Below are 25,814 nucleotides of genomic sequence, written 5' to 3' on the forward strand. Positions count from 1 at the left end.
TGGTGACTTTCCTAAAATGACAATTGTGGCCAGGTCCCCAGTGGATCAGCAATAGAACTATGCCAATTTACACCTGCTGAGAATCTGGCCTCCAGTCTGTTTCAGAATCAAATCTATTTCTTAGATGTCCTCATCACAAAAATCACCACTGAGGCCCTTCTTGGCAGCCTCAGAAAAGTCTAGGGATGGAATGAGCCTAGAGAGTGATCTGTTCTCTCACACCCTACATGTGATCCCTCAATATCAGAGTTGAGGTTTTTAATGGGGTGGTGTGGGGAAATATTTCACTAACATGTGAAATGTCACAATAGTAAACCACATTTAAAAGGGAGAAAATCCTTTGGGAAAATGTGTTATATTTGCTCAAAGCTCAGCTGAGAAACCTTGTTCACCCTATTTTCAGATAGCACTTTAGCCTTGATGAGTGCTAAGGCAGATATGACTTATCATGACATCCACTCTTTTAAGAGCCATTTGCTGTGAGAAATGGTTATGTAGTTGAGAATCTACTAGCCTAAGATTTCTGACTGAAAGTGAATTAGGATCCTCAAAGATCGATGCACACACGGCAAGCCAGAATCTCTGCCAGACCTCTGCCTTCTCCTGATTTTCTCAGCACTATAGGGATCTGAGAAGCAGGCCTTCTACAAGCACAGATGACCCAGATAAATGTCTAAAAGGTTTCATTTCTGCATAATTAATGCCACACAACTTTCTCACAGTTTCATGGGGCCCTCCTGAAACCATTGAGATAATTAGTATATGTTCTCCAAGCCCTGGAATTTATTTAATCACATACAACAAATATATCAAAACTTATTTGCCAATCTCTCTAAAACTTATTTGCCAATCTCTCTTCTTTCCTTTTTCTCAAAGATTTTTATCCTACCATCATTCCTCACTGATCAGTCTTCAAGTTTATGGTTACTTTGATAATCTCTCCATATTTCCTGATGTCTGTTTCATAGACTATCCTGTATTTAATTGCAGCAATAGATAACACTAAGTGCTTAAGTATTGCCTATGAGCCATAAATCTCAAAGCATGGTACAAAGGTGAATAAATATTAGCGTCCCCATTTTAGAGATGGGAAAACAGAAGCACAGAGAGGGTGGCTTGTCCAACATCACACCGCAAGTCTATGTCAGAGCTAGGAATAGAACCCAGCTGCCCTGGCCCCCTGCCTGAGCCTATCTCCACTGGGCAACACTGCCTTTCACATCTGGCCTCTCTAACACCATCTCGACATCAGGCTGAGTGGACTTTTTTCAAATTGGTTCTGACAATCACTTGAATTCTACCTTGTTATTCATTTATTTTTAATATCATGTACATGCCTGTGTTTATAGAAAGCCATCCAGTCATACATTGTGAATGGTGGTATTATGCCCCCAGGTACTGGCTCAGAAAATCAGTAATTACCACTGGAACTGTTTGATACTTTTCAAAGAAATCAAAGAAGGAATACACTGAAAAGCAGTTTCTCTCGGCTTCTGTCTCCAGGGTGGGAGCACTGTGTACTGTGCATACTTGGAAGTGTACAGACTGAAGGGGCACTTCACAAGCAATTCTTTTCAGTTTACTCAGACACTGAGTTGATCACTCTGGAGAGAGCCCAATCTAGGCTCTCTCACCTGAAGGGAAAAGGCAACTCAGTGCACAGCCTTTGGTGGAGGATGGAAGAAATAAAGATGACGTTTGGGGGAATTCCTCCAAAAGGGAAAAAATCAATTTATTTAATTAACAAGAAGTACTTGGAATACATTTCTCAAAATATATTTCATCTTCAAGACTAAAGAACACTTTTGCACTTGGATTATTATTGTTTATTATATATCCTAAGAAGTCATAAGTATTTGTGGTGCTTTACATACAAACAAGAAACATAATGGGCTAGATCCTCAGCGATGGAAATCAATTTTCACCAGATTGCAAATGTAAAGTTCCATCAGCTGTGGATCTGGGCCAAGGTCCCAGCTGGAGGACTTTCCAGTTCTTCTTCATCTGGATCATAACTTGTACTATGTAGAATACAGCCCACAGAACTACCATAAAACAAAACACACACCTATCTTTAATCAATGCACATCTTCCCTGAATCTAAAAAATGAGAAAGGAGCTAATTGGACACTCAACCTAGTTAGTAAGCCTGATTGTCTATACATATACATTGGACGGGGCAGCGAGTTATATGGGCCCGTGGTGTTCAGGCTCCAGCAATATTCAGGGCCCAGAGGCCTGGCTCCACCAATGTTCGGGGCCTGGTGCCCCCCCGCGTGCCTCCCAGGGGCCCCGTCCCTGCCTCTCCCCTGCAGCACCATGCTGTCTCCACTCTGCTGGCTCCTGGCATCAACTGCTGCCGCATGGTCCTAGTGCCCCCCATTCCTTAGTGGCAGGGCAGGCTGCCCTTACCCTGCCCTTCCACCTCGGACCCTTCCCTTTTCTGGAGAGACCCTCCACCAGCACAGGGGGCCCCCCTTCCCGCAATCACTGCTCCTGCCCCACGCTGGGCAAGGGGCAGCCACATCTCTCACCCCAAGTCAGGCTACGGTGAGGGGCAGCAGCAGGGGAGGAGGCCCCATGTGATGGCAGCCCTCCCCCCACCAGCACCCACCACAGGGGAGGCGAGGGGACTTCCTGGACCTGAGAGGGGCCCTAGGAGCATGTGCAGTGGCAGTGGTGGGGATGAATGTGCTGCCGGGGGGAGAGGGGGGCCCTCCCCCCTCAGCAGAGCTCACTGCTGCCAGTGGGGAGAGCACTGGAGGGAGTCCTCCCCTCTGGCCCCAGCCCTGGGGGCAGCCTGCCTGCACCCCAAACTCATCCCCAGCCCTGCCCCACCCCGAGTCCGCACCCCCAGCCAGAGCCCTCATCTCCCCTGCACCCTAACCCTCTGCCCCAGCCCTGAGCCCCTTCCTGCATCATGAACCCTTCATCCCAAGCCCCACCCTACCCCCAACCCTCTGTCCTAGCCCTGAGCCCCCTCCCACACTCCAAACCCCTCATCCCCAGCCCCACCTCACAGCCCTCACTCCTGCACCCCCTCCCTCAGCACCCCCTCCTACCCCCAAACTCCCTCCCAGAGCCTGCACCCCTCATCCCCTCCTACACCCCCAGCCCAGAGCCTGCACCCAAACTCCGTCCCAGAGCCTGCACCTCTCACCCCCTTCCCACTCACCCTCTCCTGCCCCCAAACTCCCTCCCAGAGCCTGCACCCCGGCCCTCCGCACTCCCTACCAGAGCCTGCACCCCTCACCCCCTCCTGCACCCCCACCCCTTGCCCCAGCCCAGAGCCTACACCCAAACTCCATCCCAAAGCCTGCACCCCTCACCCCCTGCCCCAGCCCGGAGCCTGCACCCAGCACCCAAACTCCAACCCAGAGCCTGCACCCCAGACCCCCTCCCCCACTCAAACGCCCTCCCAGAACCCAACCTCTCACCCCTTCTGCATCCAAACTCCCTCCCAGAGCCTGCATCCCAATACCCTGCCCCTGCCCAGGGCCTGGACCCCAGACCTCCTCCCCCCACCCAAACTCCCTCCCAGAGCCTTAGGCAGGTGGGGAGCAGAGTTTGGGGCGGCAGGTTGTGGGCACCACCAACATTTCTACAAACCTGCCACCCCTGACATTGGAAACATTAACCTTCGGGTTTGTGTTTAGATTTAATCTATCTATGCTTTCTACCAAGCCTATAATCATAGTATCGGACCACCTTTTATTGAGTGTCTCAGGCACATTTGACCACATTTGGGAAACAAACAGTCATTCTGAAGAATTCCCTGAATTTAAAGTTGCAAATCTAAGTCTTATTACATTGTCATGTAACACATGCTGCCATATTCAGGTATACAAAACTCTTAGGACTGAGCGGAGATATTAAGTAGCTTATGTGACATGGACAGAGGTGGTGGGTGGATCAAAGAGACATGAAAAAAACCCCAAAGCTACATATATCCCATTTCCTCAACTCCACAGGAGCACTAACCAAACACAACAGATGTATTTGTTCTGATTCACAGTTACATTGCTCAAGTTTTGTGCCACTGTAACTGCACTGAAATCAATGGTGTTATACTGAAGTACAATTGGAGCAACACAGCATGAATATTACACTGACCTAAAGGACTCAAACCCAAAAACCTTCTGCATCCTCAAGCCTCAAAACGTTCTGGGTGCGAGTGGCTCCCTGCCAAGATCTGCTCACCCTCATGCAATCAGCCTTGGCCCACGAGATCCCTCCATTGAGCAGGAATCCATAATTAAGGAATCCCATCATAGCTAAGATGGGGTAACTGAGTGTACATATGTCTCCCTGGGCCTCCAAGGACTACAGCCTATAGCATGTCATGATTCTCCTCGGCAGGACATTTTGGCCACTTTAAAACTCAGCACCTCATCTCTTGTGTTTTCTGGTGGCCTTTCACGTGGACCACAGTGCAGCTCTATGTGGATTCTAGCAATGTGTGTGGCCACTCCAAGGTGCCACACAGAAAACCCCTTGGACTCCTGCAACCCCTTGAGACTCCACCTGGCCCCTGGACAGTCATTGCCTTAGATTTAGTAGTAGAACTACCCAAGTCCAGTGGGTTCATGACCATTCTGACAGTGGTGGACCACCTCACAAAGATGGTACACTTCATCCCCTGCATTGGCCTACTCTCCACCTTGCTCTGGGTGGATGAATTGGTCTGCCTCCATGGCCTCCCAGAGCCCATTGCCTCCAGCCCCAATGCACAATTTATCCCATTTCTGGTGAGAAACTCTTCGGATTGTAGGTATCTGTTCCTGCCTCTTCTCTGTCTAATACCCTCAGACAAATGGTCAGACAGAGAGAACCAACCTATTCCTGGAGCACTATATTTGATGCTACATAGACTTCCACCAGAATGACTGATCCTTGCTGCTATCTCATGTAGAGTTTGTGCACAATAACACAGAACATGCGTCTATGGGGCAAAGCCCGTTTTTTTAAAACTACAGGTTCCACCCTCAGTTCTACCCAGAGCTACCCACAGCCTTGGACTGGATAAAACAAAGACATTAAAACCAAGATGACCTAAAAGTTCACCTGGAGGATGCCCAGAAGAGCTACAAACAATATGTGGATTGCCAACAACAGGAGAGTCTGGCTCTTGATGAAAAACCAACACACGAGCAGGCCACCTCGTAAATTGATTACCAGTTCCTTAGCCCCTACCAAGTTTGCCAAATTAACCCAGTCACCTTTGAACTAGACTTGCCCCATTCTCACTGAACACACCTAGTTTTCTACATATCACTCCTGAAGCCACACATTCAGGAACCATTCTCTCACCGCACTGATACATAAGAACAGCCATCCTGGGTCAGACCAAAGGTACATCTAGCCCACTATCCTCGTCTTCCAACAGTGGCCAATGCCAGGTGCTTCAGGGGGAATGAACAGAACAGGTAATCATCAAGTGATCCATCACCTGTCGCCCATTCCCAGCTTCTGCCAAACAGAGGCTAGGGACACCATCCCAGTCCACCCCGGCTAATAACCATTGATGGATTGATGGCCCTCTCCTCTATGAACTTATCTAGTTCTTTTTTGAACCCTGTTATAGTCTTTGCCTTCACTAATTCCTCTGGCAAGGAGTTCTACGGGTTGACTGTGCGTTGTATGAAAAAATACTTCCTTTTGTTCATTTTAAATCTGCTGTCAATTAATTTCATTTGGTGACCCCATATTTCTTGTGTTATGAGAAGGAATAAATAACATTTCCTTGTTTACTTTCTCCTCACCAGTCATGATTTTATAGACTTCTGTCATATCCCCCCTTCGTCATTTCTTTTCCAAGCTGAAAAGTCACAGTCTTATTAATCTCTCCTCATATGGCAGCCGTTCCATCCCCCTAATCACTTTTGTTGTCCTTTTCTGAACCTTTTCCAATTCTAATATATCTTTTTTGAGATGGGGCGACCACATCTGCACGCAATATTCAAGATGTGGGCGTACCATGGATTTATATAGAGGCAATATGCTATTTTCTGTTTTATTATCTATCCCTTTTTTAATTATTCCCAACATTCTGTTTGCTTTTTTGACTGCTGCTGCATGTTGAGTGGATATTTTCAGAGAACTATCCACAATGACTCCAAGGTCTCTTTCTTGAGTAGTAACAGCTAATTTAGACCCTGTAGGGAGCCAGGGTGGCTCCCCTCCGAACCAGAGGGTAAAGAGCCACCCTTTCAGCCGGAGTGGGCGGGGCCAGGCCAAGCTTCCGCCAATCCCCGGAAGGGGAAGGGTGGGACAGGAAGGACAAAGGGCGGGGCCCTCTGCCCAGTGAAGAGAGCACCAGGGAGGGAGACAGACACAGGGTGCTCCCTCGCAATCCTGCTGCTGACACAGGCGAAGCCCTGGGCAAGGAGGAGCTTGACCAGGAGGAAGGCCTGTGGCAACCAGGGCTGCCAGCCGCTGAATACCCAGAGGACCTGGAGGGGCCTGACTGCAGCCCGGGCCAGCGTGAGTCCAATACTGAGGGGGAGCGGGAGTGGCCCGCAGCAGAATACTCGGACGAGATGGAGGGACCGGAGCTGCCCGCAGTGGAATACCCGGAGGAGATGGAGGGACCAGAGCGACCCGCCTGAGAGACCGGGTAGGAAGTAGCCCAGGGGCCGAACTACACCGTGGGGTGGGTGTGTTTGGTCAGCGGGCGCGGATGGCCCCGCTGACCCAGCGGCGGGACTTTCGCCTCCCGCCACTGTCAGGGCCCTGGACTGGAATGCAGTGGAGTTGGGTGGGCCTGCGTTCCCCTACCCTGGCGCTCCCCTGCCTGAGGGGCGCGCTACTGACCCTTGCCGGCGCTCCCCTGCCTGAGGGGCGCGCTATTGACTCCGGCCGGCACACCTTCCCCGCTAATTCCCCAACGCCCGGAAGGTGTGGCTGAGGCCTGCCCCGGAGACCATAGCTCTCCATCGCCCCTAGGGGCTCGGAGGACTGATTGACACCTGTCACAGACCCCATCATCTTATATGCATAGTTGGGATTACATTTTCCAATGTGCATTACTTTGCATTTATTTACATTGAATTTCATCTGCCATTTTGTTGCCCAGTCACCCGGTTTTGTGAGATCCCTTTGTAACTCTTAGCAGTCTGTTTTGGACTTAACTATCTTGAGTAATTTTGTAACATCTGCAAATTTTGCCAGCTCACTGTTTACCCCTTTTTCCAGATCATTTATGAATATGTTGAACAGCACTGATCTCAGTAAAGATCCTTGGGGGACACCACTATTAACCTCTCTCCAGTGTGAAAACTGACCATTTATTCTGACCCTTTGTTCCCTGTCTTTTAACCAGTTACTGATACATGAGAGGACTGTCCCTCTTATCCCATGGCTGCTTACTTTGCTTAAGAGCCTTTGGTGAAATACCTTGTCAAAGGCTTTCTGAGTCCAGTTACTCTATATCCCCTTGTCCACATGTTTGTTGACCCCCTCAAAGAATTATAATAAATTGGTGAGGTATGATTTCCCTTCACAGAAGCAGTGTTGGCTCTTCCCCCCCCAACAAATCATGTTCATCTATGTGTCTGATAATTCTGTTATTTATTATAGTTTCAAAGGGTATGGAACAGTCTTCAGATAAGGAGAGATTAAAAACACTGGAACTTTTCAGCTTGGAAAAGAGATGACTAAGGGGGGATATGATAGAGGTCTGGAAAATCATGAATGGTGTGGAGAAAGTAAATAAGGAAGTGTAATTTACTCCTTCAGATAATATAAAAACCAGAGGTCACCCAATGAAATTTCTAGGCAGCAAGTTTAAAACAAACAAAAGGAAGTACTTCTTCACACAATGCAGTCAACCTGTGAAACTCATTCCCAGGCAAAAACTATAAAGGGATTCTAAAACAAATCAGATAAGTTCATGGAGCATAGGTCCATCAATGGCTATTAGGCAAGATATCAGGGCTGCAACCCCATGCGGTGGGTGTCCTTAGCCTCTGACTGCCAGAAGTTGGGAGTGGACAACAGGGGATGGACCACTTGATTGCCTTCTTCTGTTCACTCCCTCTGAAGCATCTGGCATTGGCTACAGTTGGAAGACAGGATACTGGGCTAGATGGACCATTGGTCTGAGACAGTATGGCTGTTATGTTCGGAAGGGCTACAGTCCTGGAGAGTGCTCCTGTGAACTGATGGAGAATATTCACACTCCTGTTCTGGTAAATGCCTTCCACAAAAAACACCCTGGAGAACCTGGCTCACTAGTGCCCAGAGGGAATGTTAGGGGAGGGGGTGATGTAAGGGATTGTAGGTCTCAAACATGGGCCCACAGGTCCCCAGGCAGTGCTCAGACCACAGCCACCACCCAGCTACTCATCCGAATGACTGGAGGAGGAGGCCAGGGAAGCTCCAGCTTGCAAAGGGCTGCACCCATAAAGCTGGAAATCCACACCCAATTGGCTGGAAAGCTCTAAACCAGAAAGAGGTACAGCAAGTTGTCTGAGCAACTAGAGGAATCCCTGGCTGGCTGCTACTATGGACCCTGCCTACTTGTCTGACTCCCGAGCCCTGCCTCACAGCGTGTTCCTGGTTCCTGTCCTCCTTATCCCAGGCCCTGGTGTGTTCCCGGTTCCTGCATTACTCCAGGTCCTACGCCCTCTCCCTGATGCTGAATCCAGTTCTGACCTTCAGCTTGGCACCTGGCTCTGGTTCCAGGCTCCTGACTCTAACCATTAGGCATCACCACCGAAGCTCCAGTCCCTACACCCAGTTCTGGAGCTTCCAGCACTAGTTAGCTCAGTCCCTCTTTTTCCAATTGACTAAGTTCCCCTTGTGGCAGCTGGGGAATAACTTAAGGCACAGGACTGCCCAAGCTATACCTCCATGCCCTCTTTCTCCACCTGCTCCCCGCCATGTCCTGGTACATCCTCTGTACCAGGGGCTCTTGTAGGAGGAAGAAGGGTAGGGGCCAGGGCTAGCTCTGCACCTGGTCAGGTAGGCTTCTGTACTGGGGTCATCCCCATGAAGCTGTTTTTGGGCTGTTGTGCACCAACATAACTGTCACAAAGTAGTAGCAGGGCAACCATGAATTGCGTTAACCCTTTGTTCATCAGGGACCCAGTAAGTGCTCCTATCCCGGTGTAACCTTAAATTTGAATTTTCAGCCTCATGCAAATGAGTTTTGAGAACTCCAACAGCCTCTTTAATTCCTTCCTCCTTTTCCTCCAAAGAAATCAATAGAAATGTAAAATTTGAATCCAGCTCAATGACTGTTTTGTTTTTGGAAATAGTATTTGTGCAGCCAACAAATTTTAAAACAAGCCTACACTGGAAGCAAGTTTATCTAAGGTTGCCAGCAGGAGAGTGGGGTGGGGGGAGGTATTTTTCATGCGTTGTGTGTATAAAAAGATCTTCTACACTTTCCACAGTATGCATCCGATGAAGTGAGCTGTAGCTCACGAAAGCTTATGCTCAAATAAATTGGTTAGTCTAAGGTGCCACAAGTACTCCTTTTCTTTTTGCGAATACAGACTAACACGGCTGTTACTATGCCCCTCTGCCATGTACATTGGTCAAACTGGACAGTCTCTACGTAAAAGAATAAATGGACACAAATCAGATGTCAAGAATTATAACATTCATAAACCAGTCAGAGAACACTTCAATCTCTCTGGTCACGCGATTACAGACATGAAAGTTGCGATATTACAACAAAAAAACTTCAAATCCAGACTCCAGAGAGAGACTGTTGAATTGGAATTCATTTGCAAATTGGATACAATTAACTTAGGCTTGAATAGAGACTGGGAGTGGCTAAGTCATTATGCAAGGTAACCTATATCCCCTTGTTTTTTCCTACGCCCCCCCCCCCCCGATGTTCTTGTTAAACCCTGGATTTGTGCTGGAAATGGCCCACCTTGATTATCATACACATTGTAAGGAGAGTGGTCACTTTAGATAAGCGATTACCAGCAGGAGAGTGGGTTTGTGTACGTGTGTGTGGGGGGGGAGAAAACCTGGATTTGTGCTGGAAATGGCCGAACTTGATTATCATACACATTGTAAGGAGAGTGATCACTTTAGATAAGCTATTACCAGCAGGAGAGTGGGGTGGGGGGAGGTATTTTTTCATGCTTTGTGTGTATAAAAAGACCTTCTACACTTTCCACAGTATGCATCCGATGAAGTGAGCTGTAGCTCACGAAAGCTTATGCTCAAATAAATTGGTTAGTCTCTAAGGTGCCACAAGTACTCCTTTTCTTTTTAAGTTTATCTAATTCTTCCTTCAGTTTTTATCCATGTCTTTGCCTGGAAGGTATCAGTGCTCCACTGAAATCCAAAGTGATTGTAAATGAAAAGAAACCATCAAATTTGTATGAAAGCTTCAAGTAATCCCAAATGAGAGTGTTTTAAATCATCTGAATAATTCAAGGCATGCACCTATCAGCTACTCCACATACTGAAGGATGGAGAGTGCTGCTAAGCATTCTCTTGGCCCTTGTCTGAAGAGGTCCACTGAATCCTACATGGAGTCCCGATAGTTCCCCATTATCTCCACTCATCTCCTTGCCTTTGAGGAGCACAGATGCCACCCACCATCCTTCCACTTGTCAACAGACCGGGTCTATTTGAAACTGGTCAGTGCCACTCATAATTTCCCCATTGCTACTGTGCAGTCATTTACCCCTGGGCAAAGTGGGTGTAAAATGCTACCTTATCATGACAGTGACACCACACACCCAGTGGTTCCCCAGCAATAGTATGCTAAGGCACACAGGGCTTGTCTACACTTTTTGGGGGAATGCAAGAGGGTTACACTAGTGTAGGTGCATTAGTGTTAACCTCTAATTTAGACATGATGTACCAATGTAAAATGTGTCATGCCACAGGGCGGCTTACTCCAGTGCAAAGGGGCTGGGTGGATGAGGCCACACAATCATAAATAGGGCTGCAGATTTATCATTACACTTTTTAAAATAAAAAATCATGGTGCAGCCATTGTAAATTTAGTAAAAGTCACAGGTTTAGTGACCGCGCCATGATTTTTGATTAAAAAATCCCCTAACAACTCTAGGGGGCACCGACTCTGCATAGCAACCCTAATCCCAGCCTGCTGGGGAGAGGAGCTGGAGGGACGGGGGCGAAGAGCAAACCTTCCCCACACTCAACCCGGGCAGCGGTGGCTCCTGGGGCTGGGCCCTGGCATTGTGAGGGAACTCGAAGCTCTCACTTTGGGTCCCACCACCCCTTCGTCATACATGGCACTGCAACCCCACACACCTGATCAAAACGTCTGAAGCAGAAAGCTGGACCCAGCCCCACAGGAGCTGCCATAGTGCGGGGAGTCACAGACACAAAATAGTCACAGATAAACAGGATTATGCTACCCATGATTTTTTCCTGACATGAGAAACCTGCATCCTTAATTGCAAGGCATTTCTCCTAGAAGCTAGTCGCTAGGGACACTGCGAAATTATGGGCCACCTCTACAGGTACAGAGCAGGTGTAGTGGGAATTGGACCATTTTCCCTTTCTCACTGCCAGGGTCAGGGGTCGTTAAAGTGAAGCCTACCCGTGAGAAGGTGAGAACTGATTGGGATAACTTAGCCTACTAGACATTCAAGATCCTAATATGAAACCACAGTGTAGGAGCCTGATCCTCCCCTCATTTACACACTATTAGCTTCACTGAGGTTACTCCTGATTAACTCCTGTGTAAATTAATGGATGATCAGGCCATCAGTTATTTTATCACTGTCCTAGTATAAATTATAATACCAAATTTGTTGGGATTATAAAACCCCATTTCTTATTCAAAAGGCCACTGGCAGTGGTTATCCAAGTTCCCCAAGATAGACAAATCACAGTTAGATTGTGAGATATGGGCTCTTCCTCCCATTGGCTACTTTCTCTCTGACCTCCAGAGATTATCTTTATGAATTACGTGTTTCATACCAAAAATGTATAGGAACAGAAAAATACCCCTGTTTGGTACAGGAAGGCATTGATCACACACGTTCAGGGCTGTAAATTCAATGGATCCTTAATGATGTAACAGTTCTTTGCTGCATTTCCAAACCATACCCATGGCCATTTCACACTTTAGCCCGTTTCTTGTCACAAATAGTCTTCTTTGCCACTACCCTAGTAACCTTTCAAACGACTTTGATTTCTGTTTAACTTTTGTGTGTGTTCTATCAATCAATAACCCACCCTAAACAATGAGGCAATAAACTGAGGGAAAATGGTGTATATTAGAAATGATGGAGTAATCTGCCTCTAGAAACCTTACTATGCTGTTAAATCTAAAGCAAAGTGTAACAGTTCAAACTGCTGAATTATGAGCATTTCCTCAAGACAAAATTTTGTATTGAAGAACTTTTCGTTATGCAATGCAAGGGCATTATGGGAATTACTCTTTTCTGCTGAAGAGTTAAATAAACTGCTCTGCTCTGCCAGCCACAGAGGCAAGAAGACTTGAGGATGGGTAACAAAGTTTCCACTCTGGGGACCTGTTTCTGGAAGCTAAGCGTTCTGTAGTTTGTGCTCAGTTTGTAAATTTTAAAGAAGTACCAAGAATGGATTTGTGTGGTATGACAAAGTTCCTCCTCTACCTTGGTGGGTCTTGCGCTTATTGGCGGATTTGCTCGCCTCGGAGATTCACGGCAGCCCTCTGTTTGCCGTTTTCGTGAACCCACAGTCCAGGTCAACTCCTCCTGTGTCTGACCAGGAGTTGGAGGGATGGGGGGAACCCGGGCCTGCCCTCTACTCCGGGTTCCAGCCCAGGGCCCTGTGGATTGCAGCAGTCTACAGTGGCTCCTGTAAGAGCTGCGTGACAGCTACAACTCCCTGGGCTACTTCTCCATGTCCTCCTCCCAACACCTTCTTTATTCTCACCACAGGACCTTCCTCCTGATGTCTGATAATGCTTGTACTTCTCAGTCTTCCAGCAGTACGCCTTTTCACTCTCAGCTTCTTGCACCTCTTGTTCCCAGCTCCTCGCACGCACACCACAAACTGAAGTGAGCTCCTTTTTAAATGCAGGTGCTATGATTAGCCTGCCTTAATTGATTCTAGCAGCTTCTTGATTGGCTGCAGGTGTTCTAATCAGCCTGTCTGCCTTAATTGTTTCCAGAAAGTTCTTGATTGTTCTGCAACCTTCCCTGTTACCTTACCCAGGGAAAAATGGACCTACTTAACCTGCGGCTAATATATCTGCCTTCTATCACTCTCCTGTAGCCATCTGGCCCGACCCTGTCACAGTGAGTATGGAAGCCAGTAACCATGAATGAGGCTAACAAAAAGTGATGCAGACGCTCAGAGCTGAAGGAAGGAAGGATGGCCCACTGGTTAGGTTGCTAAGCTAGGACTCAGGAGACTGGGGCTCAATTTCCTGCTCTGACATAGCCCTCTAGTACAAGCATGGACAAGCCACCTAGCATCTCTATTCCTCAGTTGTCCATTTGGAAATCAGAGATAGCAGTACTTTCCTACCTGATAGGCTGTTGTAAGGATGAATCCATTAAAGATTGTGAGGTGCTCAGATATTACAGCATGGGGGGCCATAAAGTCCCATAGGGAAAACTATACTATAACTGCACTACAGTTTTAAAATCAGGGGCAGCAGAATTGGGATGGCAGGGGAGGCTAGCACCTCCACAATGGAAATACTGTGGGAGCTCTGCCCCCACGTAAACTTGCACATACCTGGGGAGCGGGGGGGGGGACGAGAGCAGAACTCAGAGGGGCTTGAGCAGGCATTGAGGGGGCTGGGAAGCAGGGAGCAGGACCTGGAGGGCTGGAATGGGCCTGGAAGCAGGTAGGAACCCTCAGGACCCTCCTTCCCAGCCTGGAGCCGGTTGCCTCCTTCCCCCACGGAGTCTCAGCGCCTCCTCTCACTCCCCCTCTTACCTCTCCCCCGCCCCATTCTCAGGGAGCTGCTGTGCCCCCCACCCCTATTTAAAATTGTGGATTTGTTTAATGTGGCAAAAACCTTATTCTCTTTCTTTATATGTGGCTTGGATATTGCCATCATTGTGATGTGAATCTTTGCACTTCCAGCAGGCACCAAAATGTAAACAGAAGCAGGAGGATGCTGGCTGTATCCCCGACCACCTGAGGTGGCGCTGCAGAATCCATTGGCCAATGGCAGCCCCCTTCGGGTCCACAGACTGCTCTTGGTCACAAGCAGTGTCTCTGTGAGGTATTGGGATTGACTGGTGAGCAGTAGCACACCAGCCATACCGGGTAGAAGAGAATTATTACTAATTATTGGTATTACCATTGTGCCTAGGAGCCACAGTAGTGGATCAGGACCCCGCTGTGCTAGGCGTTGTACAAACACAGAACAAAAGAGTTCACAATCTAAGTATGAGGCAAGAGACAACAGCCGGAAACAGACAGACAGATGGGGGACTGCAAGGAAACAATGAGACCATATTGGTCAGCAGGCTAGGCACAACAGGTCTCAGCACAACAGCGGCCTACCCACGGACCAGTTTTCTGTAGGCGTCACAGCACAGGAGAGTTTTAAGGATGGATTTGAAGAATTTGTTATTGTTGATAATTATGTTGCTTTTCCTCATTGGCAACTGCCCCTCACAATGCCAGTGAATTGATTTCTTTTGCTGGTATACCTACAGATTTTTCTGTCTTGTTTCTAGTAAAGAAGATGCCATTTAAAATTATATCGCTTTTCAACCGGGTGTCTCTTCTCTCCCATTTCATTATTTTACACTGCAACGCTCCCTCAGAAAAGAGAGAATCCTACAGTAAAATGTGTTGCAAAAAAAAAAAAAAATCTGTCAGCACATGTTGTTCCTGGGCTTTGCACTGGCATGGAAGAAGTCAGTGGTTTGATATGGTAATATGCTGTCTAGAGCATAATTGTGCCACTGCCCTCTATTGGATAGAATAAGTACTGTTTAATGACATTGCATAGGCTCTTTACTTTACGTTCTTCATTAGCTCAGGGGATAGTGGTCTGTGCTTTTGAATAGCACTGATTGAAAGCTAAGTCAAACCCACCGGACAGCGATGTGATATGCAGGGTTTCTTCACTTCATCATAGGCGTTCATTTCTCTTTTATCACCACAAAATAAATCATGTGTAATTGGCCACGTTCATACTTTTTCCTGAATCAGGACCAACTGAACTTGAAGTCACACAGTATAAGGTGTATACGAAGCCATAGCCTCTACTTCTTAAGCAAATGGCTTTCTATATTGTCTTCCTCTCTCTAACCTTTGGAATGGATCTGTCATAGAATCATAGAATCTCAGGGTTGGAAGGGACCTCAGGAGGTCATCTACTCCAATCCCCTGCTCAAAGCAGGACCAAACCCCAATTTTTGCCCTGATCCCTAAATGGCCCCCTCAAGGATTGAACTCACAACCCTGGGTTTAGCAGGCCAATGCTCAAACCACTGAGCTATCCCTCTTTAACTTTAATCTTCAAATCATTACCCCTTTTAAGTCATCCATGGACTACCACAGGAAGAACCTACCTCCATGGAGGACTGTACACTGGTCCAGGTGCCATAAGTAATGTGCTGTGGTTGTTCATGAGTATTAACATTTTGTGATTTCTCTTGAAGAGTCATAATTAGCCTATGTAAATGAAGAGTCCAGAGGGCCAAGGAGCCTCCAGTGTGGTTTCAGTCTCCTTACCCTACTATCATCAAATTCCACGATTTCAGAGACATTGGGGAGCAACTAGTGTGCTAGAGACCTTATTGCCCTCAGAGTGAGCCTTTATCCATTCTCTTAGCCTTTATCAAGCACTGTACAGCACTGGATTACAAAAATACAATGAGTGCTACTGCAGCCGTTGGGGCTGTGACTGAAGTAGTTTTTATAAGAGATGTTGCAGGACAGAATGAAAAAGAAAAAGCTGTACTTTGTTTGGCCAAAGCATTACTCCACACTACTGAGAAAACAATTTCATCACCCACAATTTTCCACTGGGGACATTATGTTGATTTTGAAGGTACCTGGCCAGACCCTCAGCTGATGCAAATCAATGTCATTCCAAACCTTCAGTGGAACTACACCAATTTATACCAGCAAAGGGTCTGGCCCAGAGAGCAGAGTGGATAACCACCTTTGTTGCCTAAAAGCTGTGAGCAATCTCACATGTTTGCAAGGCAGTTTACATCAAGTCTCTTTTGGGTAATTTAGCACTCACTCAATTTGTACAAAAGCTGGTCTGCTTTTATTCCCTAAGCATCCACATTTCTCTAATGATCTTTTCTCTCCCACTCTCTTTATTGGCGGCCATTCAGGGCAGCGTTTCTCTCATCAAAAGGCATGGCAGGACTGAGCGGGCACAGCATGCACTTTCTAGAACTGCCTCCAGTACTTTCCTGCAAGGTTTGTTCATGCACTGTAATCTAGGATTCAAATTCTCCAGGGTTTTGTTGTTGTTGATAATTATGTTGCTTTTGCTTCATATCATCATTAGTTGTCTTTATTAGTATTAAAAAGGCCCTTAAGTTCTCACTCTGAATATCTCTTCAGCAATAGCACATTTATAGTTTAATGTAATGCCGTGTAGTAAAAGCTGCTGAATCAGACACAGACTAGTCCGAGATCCGTTCTGGGACTGATCCAGAAACCTGACTGGGTTCGGCTATGTAAAGTTACAAATTAGCCACCCAACACAAAAGCAATGGCCCCCTGTTTACTATATAAATGCAAATGAGTGAATTAAGGAATTTTTCTTTTCATTGCTCTAGGTGTATAAGCCAAAGTGGGAAAAGTAAGAGTTTATATTAGGAAAAGCCAATTAGACTGCATTTTAGATGCTACTATATGGAGGTAAGATATTGTTACATTCTCTCTCTGTAATATTGTGGTTTGCTGCATTGAGAAAACCACTTTAGTGCTGTTCCTTGAATTAACTGTCTAATTACACATGGATAGTTCATGACTGGGGAAACAGTTTAAAAAGTTGAGTTCAGAAATATGACATGTGTCTTGATCTGTGTTTGAAAAGTGACTGGCCCACCAGGGGCATTGGAACAATTTGCATAGTGGGGGTGCTGGAAGCCATTGAACAAAACTGTAAACCCTGCATGTGAGGGAAACCATGTATTTGATTGTTTTTAATACTTCAAGCCAGGGAGTCCTGCCACACCTCCAGCACCCGTAGTTCCAGCACTCCTCTGGCCCACTGAGGGTGTGATAGGTGGTGTGCAGGGGCGTGCACAAGGGTGGACAAGCAGGGGCATCCCCCCCCCAATCAGCGAGGGCACAGAATTCCCCAAGTTGGGGTTGCAGCAGGGAGATTGAGCTCCTCCAGCCCTGGGGCATGGCCCCTCCAAGAGCGGTCAAATGTTTATTCCTGCACACACCCCTGGTGGTGGGGTGTGTGTGTGTGTGTGTGTGTGTGTGTGTGTGAGAGAGAGACTAGAGCTGGTTAAACAGAGTCAATTGCATAATTACTTTGAAGAACTTCACAATAATTTTCAAATAAAGTATTTGTAATTTTTTTTTCATTTTCTCCCAGTTTACAGATTAATTCACACATATTCCTGAATATAGGTTCACTTGGGGGTTTCTTTTTTCTGTCAGTAATTTTTCTTATTATTTGCATCAGTTTGTGTGTAACACGCATTAATATTAAAGCCCTGATCCAGGCAAGTGTCCTTGCTCAAGACAGAATGTCAGCACATGGTTAATTTAAAGCATGTACTTAAGTTCCATATAAGGCTATTATTTTAGGTTACACCATATGCTAGGCAGAGCACATTAAAAGGAATGAATCTCTCACTAGTATATAATATTTTTTTACTTCTCATTACTACTCGAGAAAAAGGGCAAGCACCTAAGCTCCTCTCTATGGGGCTGATCCTACACCCCAGTGAAATCAATGGAAGTTTGCACAGGCTCAAGTACCATGTGGGCACATATCTACCTTTGGCACTGATTCAGGAAAGCACTTAAGCGTGTGCTTAAGCCCCACTGAAGTCAACAGCAAAACTCCCATTGATTTAAAAAAAGAATACCAGTGACATATTAGGCCCTTTTATTGTGCCTTACCTAGTATCCAGTACAACTTCAAGAAGAACGGCATCCAAAGGGTAAGCCAAGCTCACTTGTTTTAATGGGAGTTTTTTAAAAAGCAGATATATGTATAAAATATTTCAGTATGACTTTTACAATGCTTTAAAATAGAATTAGACCAATAAGGGTACGAGCTCCAATACTTTTATGGGATGTCTGAGGCTGTGCAATGCCCACTGGTGTCCATAAGAGTCACACAATTCAGACCTCCATGCACATGACTTGAAAAACAGACACCCGCTTTCCCCCAGACTATTCTTACCCAAATAAGGCCTTGATTCAACAAACATTCATGCATGTGCTTCACTATATTCATGAGAAGATTCCCACTGATGCCAGTGGGGCTACACATACAAATGAAGCTAAGTGCATAGGTGTTTACAGGCTTGAGGCCTACATTAAAAGCAAATGTGTTACCTGTAGCAGTTGTTATTGTAGTTGTTGTAACTCCCCAGGGCTGTCAAGCATCCCAAGCAGATGGCGTAAGAGAAAAATATCTGCGTGCCAGCATCCACCCAGACCTGCAGGCAGAAACCAAAGGCGTTATCAAAGGGAAAGAAGGAACCGTCGTTGTTTGTGCTTTCAGCTTGTTTATTTTCTCACAGGCAACTACACGAGGTAACTGTAAATATCTCTCAAACTTTGTTTACATTCGAAAAAACATGGGCTTGATTCTCCTTTTAAACCCACTGGTGCAAATCAGGACTAACTCAACTGAAGTCAAATGGACTTCACAAGTGTCTAACCGTGTAAGTAAGAGGATACTTTGGCTTTGTGCGGCAGATCCTCAGCAAGTTCAAATCCTCACTGCTTCATTGAAGTCAACGGAGGTGTGACAACTTATATCAGTTGAGGGTCTGTCCCCTGGCCTCCTCCCTATGGGATAGCTAGGGACTTTTAAAAAAAATCATTTAAGATTAATTAAATACATACCCAAAATGCACATCATTCACAGATTCATGGAAATTGAACAATGAGTCAGGGGAAAAAGCAGGCAAATAATTATGATGTGTAATTTGTATTGAAGCTGCACCTGGAAACCCCAGTCATGGATCAGGACCCCACTTTGCTAGGCGCTGCACAATCACAGAACAGACAGACAGCACCTGCCCCAAAGTAGCTTTAAATGGCTAGCTTGGCAACTCAGAAATTGGAGCACTCGCGAACACAGGAGGCAGTGTGATCCAATGAATAGGGCAATGGGCTAAGAGTTCAGAGAGCTGGGTTTATGCCTGAATCTGCCACCAGCTTGCTATGTAACCTTGGAAAATCACGTGACTTGGGCAACTCTATGCCTCAGTTTCACCATTTGGGGATAATGAGATTTGCTTGAGATTGATGGATGAATGAAAAGCGCTATATAAGAGATAAATATTATTATTATTATTATTATTAGATTTTAAAAATAATTTCTATTACAAGTGTGGCACTGGTTAGAGATAACTCATTTGCCACTTAGCCTCTCACGAATAATGTTACATCCCAAACTCATGCAAGTCATTGCCATTTAATCACAAGACAACAATCTTAACTCTGACCCAAAGTGATGACTATTCTTTCACCAATAATCTCAAAATATAAACAGAACGCAAAATCTTTTTTTGAAACAAAAATCATAACAATTATGTATTCATACATACAGCCTTTGGTTGTATATGAACTTCCTTGGTTGTAGATATACACATTACTTAATACCTGATAAGAGTAATTTCTTTATTATGTGGGCAGTGTAAGATTTATCATGTTCTGAACTATCCAGTTCCTTGCTTCTGAGTGCTTGGGTTTTGTAAATGATATAAACAGGTGAGAATATTTAGCCTTAACTGATTCTTGAAATTATTTTTACTTGTTGTTTGTGGAACTTTTAATCCTTCATTCATCTTTTTCTTTACATCACTAACTCCTAACTCCCCAGTGACAGCTACCCATTCCATGGGACAGAATGCTCAGGCTCAACACATGCAATAATCAGACTAGTCAGAAGTGTGGATTGTGGCGGTGGGGCGGGGGAGGGGGGGTTTCCTTCCATGTTTCTCTGTAAGGACAAAGCAACCAGGCAATTCAACTTAAATTTATGTACAGATCTTGCTGAGCACAACCTTTTCACCTTGGGGATACTCCAAGTATTCCAGATATTAATTACATGCAGGAATTGTTCATATCCAACGTCAGCAAGCTTGCCAAAGGAATAATTGTTAGGACTTGGAAATCAGCAAACAACATTAACACCATTGGATGGTGAGAGAAGTTACATATACAGGGTTAAAACTGTAGCCCGTGTGGGCAGTTTTGTTTAACCACTACCAATATGATCTGGATTTGCTCTGGTGACCTACAAACGAAAGCTTACCTATCCTGGGCCAGTTCCTTAGCATAGCACAATTCTTGAGGGGAGTTAAAGGTGGCCTTTACATTTTCCCTATTCTGGGCTGTACATACATGCTGGGCAGCTGTCATAAATGATGCAGTCTTCAAATGGCCCCCAAAGGCTGAAATGGCAGCCAGAAATCAGTGGCAGGTAGGGGAGTTCTGGTCATTTGTCAGTTGTGGTGGAGCACTGCAGGCCCTGTTATTCTGGTTCTACGTTAGCAGGGAATCCTCCTGTGGCCAGCTGTAAGTCTAGAATTTTCCAGCAGAGCTACACAAAGGAGCCACATCAGCAGATCTTGGCTCCTGTGTCCAACCCAATGAAGTACGCTGCACACTTGGGAGTTAGTGTTTTATATGACTTCTGTGAGGACTTTTAATCACAACAATTGAAGTGTTTTGCAGAGAAGAAACCTGACTAAAAACAAGATAATATAATGTTGACTGTTATGTTTTGGGGGCTGTAAGGTTGAGGCAAGAAGGGATTCAGATAACACTCAAAGATTTCATGTATGGACCAAGCCAATCACAGTAACAGAGCCAGCGCTAGGTATAAGCAGACTAAGCAATTCCTTAGGGCCCTGAGCAGCTCATGGGGCCCCCCTATTAATTATTAGTATGTATTGTGTGGAGGAGGATGCCAAAAATATTCCTGCTTAGGGCCCCCAATGGGCTAGCACTGCCTCTGCATAGTAATCAAAGGCACAGAAATACATAAACATACAAGGGACATATTTATTTGACATGTGACTGAGGGAGGCTTTGGTTTCTGGAGTTGCTGGAAGTTGGAAGTGTTTCTGTTTAGGAACGGCATTAGGGTCACATTTGATTTGCATCAGTGGTTTAAATGGTTTCATTGCTGTCATGCTGAATAAGATACAGCTGATTACATCTCAAAATTTCACCACTTGGTAGGGAAAAACTGCACAGGGAAAGCCTTTTGACAGACAGGCTATTTAATGAGATTGGAAGCTTCCAGAAAGCTGAAAGTAACATAAGTCAACTGAAAGAGAATGAGTTTCTTAAGTCTAAACAAAACCCAGGAAGCTGGATCAGTAGATGTAGAATCTGACCATTACCATTTTCCCCTGTTTTAGTTGTTGCACAATATTGCTCAGTAGAGGGCCAAATGCAGGCTCAACATTACACAACCTTCAATGCATATTAACCCTTCCTGAGGGCTCGCGTCAACACCACAGCGGCCTGACTGTTCCTGAGGAAGGCCAGCCTTGATGTGAAAGAGGGACAGATAGGCACGTAATACGAAGTCAGGACCACAGAGCTGCTTGGGAAGTGAAGTAGGGAGAACATCCCTCTTCAGATAAAGTTAGGGTTCCAGGCCTGGTTAGAATACACAGCTCTGAGAGACATCATGCCCCAGGCCAAGGCCTGGCCCTGAAATGGTGGGGGGGGTTTCCTTTGTAGCAGCTTCAGCCCTGTTTTCTAAAATGGCACAATATAGACAGTGACAGCTAACACTGAGTCAACATTGAAATATTCGGGAACACTTTAAATGGAGTATCCTGTGTAAGCCAGACTCTGTGAACTCTGTGGAAAGCTTGACCTAAATTCTACGTTAAGGCCCCTTGGGTTTTGCAGACCTCTGGTGTAAGACTGCAAATTCTATAGTGATTCCAGGTAATTTTTTTTAATAAGCTTTTAAAATAAGCTTTTTATTGACTTAAATATTAAATTGAATAACATAATCAATGCAGTTTCCCTTCACTTATACAATTTGATATTAAATTTAATTTGATTTATGCTGTGCATAAATCTTCTGTGTTCAATGTGCTGCAGAATAGGGCACTGAAAATGCATAACTGCATTGTAGAACTTGCCGATGGGGAAATCGGCGGCTTAATAATGTAGCCAGGGTTTCTGACACCTAGGAATATGAGATAGGTAGACTGGAGTTGTGGATTAAGGCTCAGACCAGCAGTGAAAGATTTAACAATGTCACCATTGAAAACTGCCATAATTAGGTTTCAGAGCCAACAGCCTTTGAAATGAATGGGCACTCTCAGAGCAGACTCAGGAAGGCAACACTACATCAGTTCACACTTGGTTCACATTTTAAGGTTATCTCTGTAACTGTAAAGTTAAAAACCTTAATTATTTTACATGCAGGGGATGGTTTCTGTGTTAGACTCTGCAGTCATAAAATCACAGAAAACACAAGGCCTTGTCTACAAGGAACTGATGAAGATTTCGTAACAGTAACTGGATACAAGTCTGTTATTAAAAAATCTACTCAACTGGTTTTAACAACTGGGTAACAGATACCCTTACTGCATTCTTAACCCTCAGGAAACATGCTTTATTCTAAATACTGGTAATATTAGCACTTGGAAGAATGTATTGTAGTACCTACAGTAATGTGATAACAATTTATAATAATGTGAATAAATAATAAAGACCCTAAAAAGCTATTAAATGCGTGAACAAATTCCAACAGCCTGCACTTTATACCATTAACCATTCAACAGCTGTATCACATGCCACAAACAGTAGCAGTCATTACAAAGTCAACATTTACCTACAGTTACCATGTAATTGTAACCCAGTATTTTCCCCTTCACTGAGAATAGCAAATACTGCAACGTCTTAGAGATCAAAGTATGATAACTGTAAGAAAATATTAACAATTTGATGGCAAGCACTAGACATGCCTAAAAAAGGCCCGTGACTTTCATTAGCTGTAGCCTAATACATTCTAGTATTCCTGTTAGTCTCTTCAATATCTCCCAAGCACATCTGGATTGTCCCTTCATTCCCAAATTGCTTTTCTGAACTTCACTGAAACTTCCCCAAATCTCTCGGAAGCTTCTCGTATTTTCTGAAATGTTTTTCAATCCTCTAAGGTAAAAATATTCCTCAGATTTTCCAATTCACTTGATCAGTTGACTCCAATCTCCTCCTCCTCATCTCTGATACTTCACCAGCCCACTGGCTGCTCCCCTGTGCAATTCTAGCTCTTCACAACATTCCAACAGCTCTCTTGGCTTCATCCATGGCTCTGCCATAATACAAGCCACAGAACTCCCCCAGAGTAATTTCTAGAGCAGATCTTTTAGAAAAACATCCACTTTTGATTTTAAAATTATCAATGATGGAAAATCCACTATGACCCTTCATAAATTATTCCAATAGTTCATTACGCTCACCGTTAAAAATGTATGTCTTATTTTCAGTCTGAATTTGTCTAGCTTCAACTTCTAGTCATTGATCAAGCTCTACCTTTCTCTGCTAGACTGAAGAGCCCAACAGTAAATATTCATTCTACATGTAGGTACTTACAGACTGTAATCAAGTCACCTCTTAACCTTCTCTTTGTTAAACTAAATAGATTGAGCTCCTTAGGTCTATCACTATGAGGCATGTTTTCTAATTCTTTAAGCATTCTCATGGCTCTCTCCTGAACCTTCTCCAATTTAACAGAATCCTCCTTGATTGTGGACATCAGAACTAGACGGTACTCCAGCAACAGTTGTACCTGTGCCAAATAAAGATGTAAAATAACCTCTTTACTCTTATTTGAGACACTCTCCTGTTTATGCATCCAAAGACTGCATTATCCTCTTTGGCCATAGCGCTGCACAGGAAAGCCATGCTCAGCTGATTATCCACCACAACCCTCAAATCTTTTTCAGAGTTACTGCTTCCCAGGATAGAGACCTCCATTGTGTTAGTTTGACCTACATTCTTTGTTTCTAGATGTATACATTTACATCTAGCCATATTAAAATGCATATTGTTTGCTTGTGCCCAGCTTACCACTTCCCCCAGTTTTTGGCAGCCTGGTGTTTCATCTGCAAACTTTATCAGTGATGATTTTATGTTTTCTTCCAGGTCATTAATATAAATGTTAAATAGCAAAGGGCCAAGAATCAACCCTTGCGGGACTCCACTGGAAACACTCCCTTTTGATGATTCCCTGCTTACAGTTATGTTTTGAGACCTATCAGTTAGCCAACTTTTAATCCACTTAACATGTGCCATGTTAATTTTATATCATTCTAGTTTTTTAATCAAAGTGTGCAGTACCTAGTCAAATATCTCACAGAAGTCTAAGTATATTTCACTACACTATTACCTTTTATCAACCAAACTTGTAATCTCATCAAAAAAAGATATCCAGTTAATTTGACAGCTTCTATTTTCCACAAACCCACTCTGATGGTCATTAATTATATTAACCTCCTTTAATTCTTTATTAATCAGGTCCCCCATCAGCCACTCCATTATCTCACCCAGGATCAATGTCAGCCTGACAGGCCTATAATTACCCAGATCATCCTGTTTACTCTTTAAATTTTGGCAGAGTTAACTCTAGTTATAACTCGAGTGTTACCCCTAATTCGACTCTCCACTACACAGACAAATCTTTAGCTCAAGTTAAGTGGTTCTTTAAGATTGAGCTAGCTAGCCCACTGGAGGGTAGTGGGTGAGGGGATTTTGAAGCTCCAACGATGCTGATGTTCCAGCTAGCAACTTAGTGGAGAAGCAAGAGCTCGAGTTACTACAACTCAGCAGCAGCTAAGCCAATCACTCTGTGTATCTTCAGTGTTGTTTTGAAGTGTAGGCCCTTTCACTGGAGCTTGGCTAACTTGAGGCCAGTAACTCAACTGTACTAACATGAGCTAATTGTTGCAGTGAAGACAAGCCCTTGGATACAATTTCAGCTTATGACCCTACCTCTCCAGACTCCCCCACAACACACTTAGGGTATGTCTAACACGGCAGTAAAAGACCCTCAGAATGGCTACAGCTGGTCTGGATCAGCTGACTTGGGTTTGGGGGGCTACAAATTGCAGTGTAGACATTCAGGCTCGAGCTGGAGCCAGGCCCTAAAACCCCATAAGGATGAGCCTGGACTCCAGCCTGAGACCAAATGTCTACACTGCAATTTTTAGCCCCATTCTGTTCATTCTCTCTGAAGCATCTGGCACTGGCCCCAGCTAGATGGACCATTGGTCTGACCCAGCATGACCATTCTTAGGTTCTTTTGTTCTGATTAGAGCAGGAAGAATGAAATTCTTCTTTTTTCTATCTGTCTCCCTACACTACATTAGCCCTAAGGCTAGCCACTGGCATGTGATGAATTCTGCAGATGAGACCAGAACAACCCGAGCGTTAATTACAAAGAGCTGGCTGGCACGCAGGTGTTTGAGCTTGTATTTGCCAGATAGCCGTCCAGCAGCAATATTGCCCAAAGCTGTAGAGAGAGAGGGAGAAAGAGAGAGAGAGAGTATACAATGCTTTATTCCCAAAGTGGGGTGAACACACCCCTTAGAGCAACTAGACGCAGCAAATTCTTTTTGTACAGTATCGCACATGAGAATCACGTTCATATTTTGCCACAATTTGGTGTCAAAACCATGGTTCGCTAATGTTTTAGAAACAAGCACTGG

General features: G+C 45.0%; 1 protein-coding gene across 2 annotated transcripts in view; it reads right to left on the minus strand.

The window, feature by feature from the left end:
• Positions 1 to 25,814, minus strand: part of SLC6A11 (solute carrier family 6 member 11) — a 276,818-nt gene that overhangs the window by 30,406 nt on the left and 220,598 nt on the right. For both annotated transcript variants that reach the window (XM_074958192.1, XM_074958193.1), the window contains one exon: positions 18,454 to 18,557. In XM_074958192.1, the coding sequence (XP_074814293.1) occupies positions 18,454 to 18,557 (104 nt within the window). The remainder of the gene's footprint in view (positions 1 to 18,453; positions 18,558 to 25,814) is intronic.

The sequence above is a fragment of the Natator depressus genome, chromosome 7 (assembly GCF_965152275.1).
Source record: "Natator depressus isolate rNatDep1 chromosome 7, rNatDep2.hap1, whole genome shotgun sequence".
In the NCBI taxonomy this organism is placed as follows: Eukaryota; Metazoa; Chordata; order Testudines; family Cheloniidae; genus Natator; species Natator depressus.